Source organism: Otolemur garnettii, unplaced genomic scaffold (assembly GCF_000181295.1).
Source record: "Otolemur garnettii isolate 467f Iridium unplaced genomic scaffold, OtoGar3 scaffold00229, whole genome shotgun sequence".
NCBI classification, from domain to species: Eukaryota; Metazoa; Chordata; class Mammalia; order Primates; family Galagidae; genus Otolemur; species Otolemur garnettii.
Window position 1 is genome coordinate 26947 of NW_003852624.1, and position 1753 is coordinate 28699.

Sequence of the window (1753 nt, forward strand, 5' to 3'; positions counted from 1 at the left end):
TTTTTTTGTTGCAATTGTCGTTGTTTAGCAGACCCAAGCTGGGTTTGAATCCACCTGCCTTGGTATATGTGGCTTGTGCCCTAACCACTGAGCTGTGGACACTAAAGCCCAATTTTTTGTTTTTTTTTTAATTGAGACAGAGTCTCACTTTTCACCTTTGGTAGAGTGCTGTGGCATCATAGTGCATAGCAACCTCAAACTCTTGGTCTCAAGCTATTGTTTTATATCATTGTCCCAAGTAGCGAGGACTACAGAAGCCCCCCAGCCCCCAATGCCTGGCTATTTTTAGAGATGGGATCTCACTCTTGCCCCGATTGGTCTTAAACTCCAGAGCTCAAGCAATCCACCCACCTCCACTTCCCAGAGTGCTAGGATTATAGGCATGAGCCAGTGTGCCTGGCCTACCGAAACTTTTAGTTAATGGATTTTTAAAAATGTAAACCGTTCCTATTTTTATCTTGTTTATTGACAACTTGTATGCTCACATAGTAAGATTTTGTGTTAAATCACAGGCTTTAATGGTAAGGACTTTGATTTTCCTTGAATCTTGATTGGAAAATAGTTTAGAGTGTTGCTAAATTGGTAAAATTTGAGGTGAGAACAACTTCAGCAAACATTTATTGAATATCTAGGGGTAACTTGCTGTTACAGTTTTTTTATTCTCTCTTGAGATTTTGGGATTTTGATAATGTTGAAAAGCACAGTTCCTGGCTTGGTGCCTGTAGCTCAGCAGCTAAGGCGCCAGCCTCATACATCAGAGCTGGCGGGTTCGAATCCAGCCTGGGCCTGCCAAACAGCAATGACAACTACAACCAAAAAATAGGTGGGCATTGTGGCTGGTGCCTGTAGTCCCAGCTACTTGGGAAGCTGAGGCAAGAGAATTGCTTAAGCCCAAGAGTTTGAGGTTGCTGTGAGCTGTGATGCCATGGCATTCTACCCAGGACGACAGCTTGAGACTCTGTCTCCAAAGCAAACAAACAAACAACAAAAGAAGAAAATCACAATTCCTGGCTGTCTCTGTCAGTTTGGGCTGTTAGAACAAGATCCCATAGACTAGGTGGCCTATCGCCTGTTGTGGAGGGGAGCTTCATCTGTATTTATAGCTACTCCCTATCGTCTGCATAACCCTCTGAACTTTACCTACTGTCTGATCAGTGGTGGCATTAAATTCTCATAGGTGTGATGTCAGATCAGTGGTGGCATTAAATTCTCACAAGAGTGAAAACCCTACTGTAAGCTGTGCATGTGAAGGATCTAGGTTGCACACTCCTCATGAAAATCTAATGCCTGATGATCTGAAGGGACTCTGAGGCTGTGATGCTACTGCTGGCACCTTCTAGTTGCAGGAAGACAAGCTCAGGGTTCCCACTGATTCTGCATTATGGTGAGTTGTATAATTATTTCATATATATAGGTATATTACAGTGCAATAACGAAATAAAGTACACAATAAATGTCATATGTTTGAGTTATTCTGAAACCAATCTCTTCCACCCCCTACCCACTACTGGAAAAATTATCTTCCGTAATAGTGGTCCCTGGTGCCAATAAGGTTGAGGGCTGCTGGCTTAATCAGTTGACATTTTTATCTCATAATTTTGGAGGGTGGGAAGTCCAAGGTCTAGATGCCAGCAGATTCAATGCCTGATAAGGGCCTTCTTTGTGATTTGCAGTCAGCCTCTTTGCTATATCTGGTCACGGCTGAGAAAGAGAGAGAGAGAGATCTGTCTTTATCTTTTTTTTTTTTTTTTTT

At 42.4% G+C, this 1753-nt stretch overlaps 1 protein-coding gene across 2 annotated transcripts in view; it reads left to right on the forward strand.

The window, feature by feature from the left end:
* The window catches only part of RPS6KC1 (ribosomal protein S6 kinase C1), a 196358-nt gene that overhangs the window by 8397 nt on the left and 186208 nt on the right, over positions 1-1753 (forward strand). The window contains exon 1 of one of the 2 annotated variants that reach the window (XM_023508196.1): positions 1334-1384. The exons of the other annotated variant lie outside the window; for it this stretch is intronic. Coding sequence (XP_023363964.1) covers positions 1382-1384 — 3 coding nt within the window. The 5' untranslated portion in view covers positions 1334-1381. Of the gene's footprint in view, positions 1-1333; positions 1385-1753 lie in introns of those variants that run through there. 2 annotated transcript variants of the gene reach the window in all.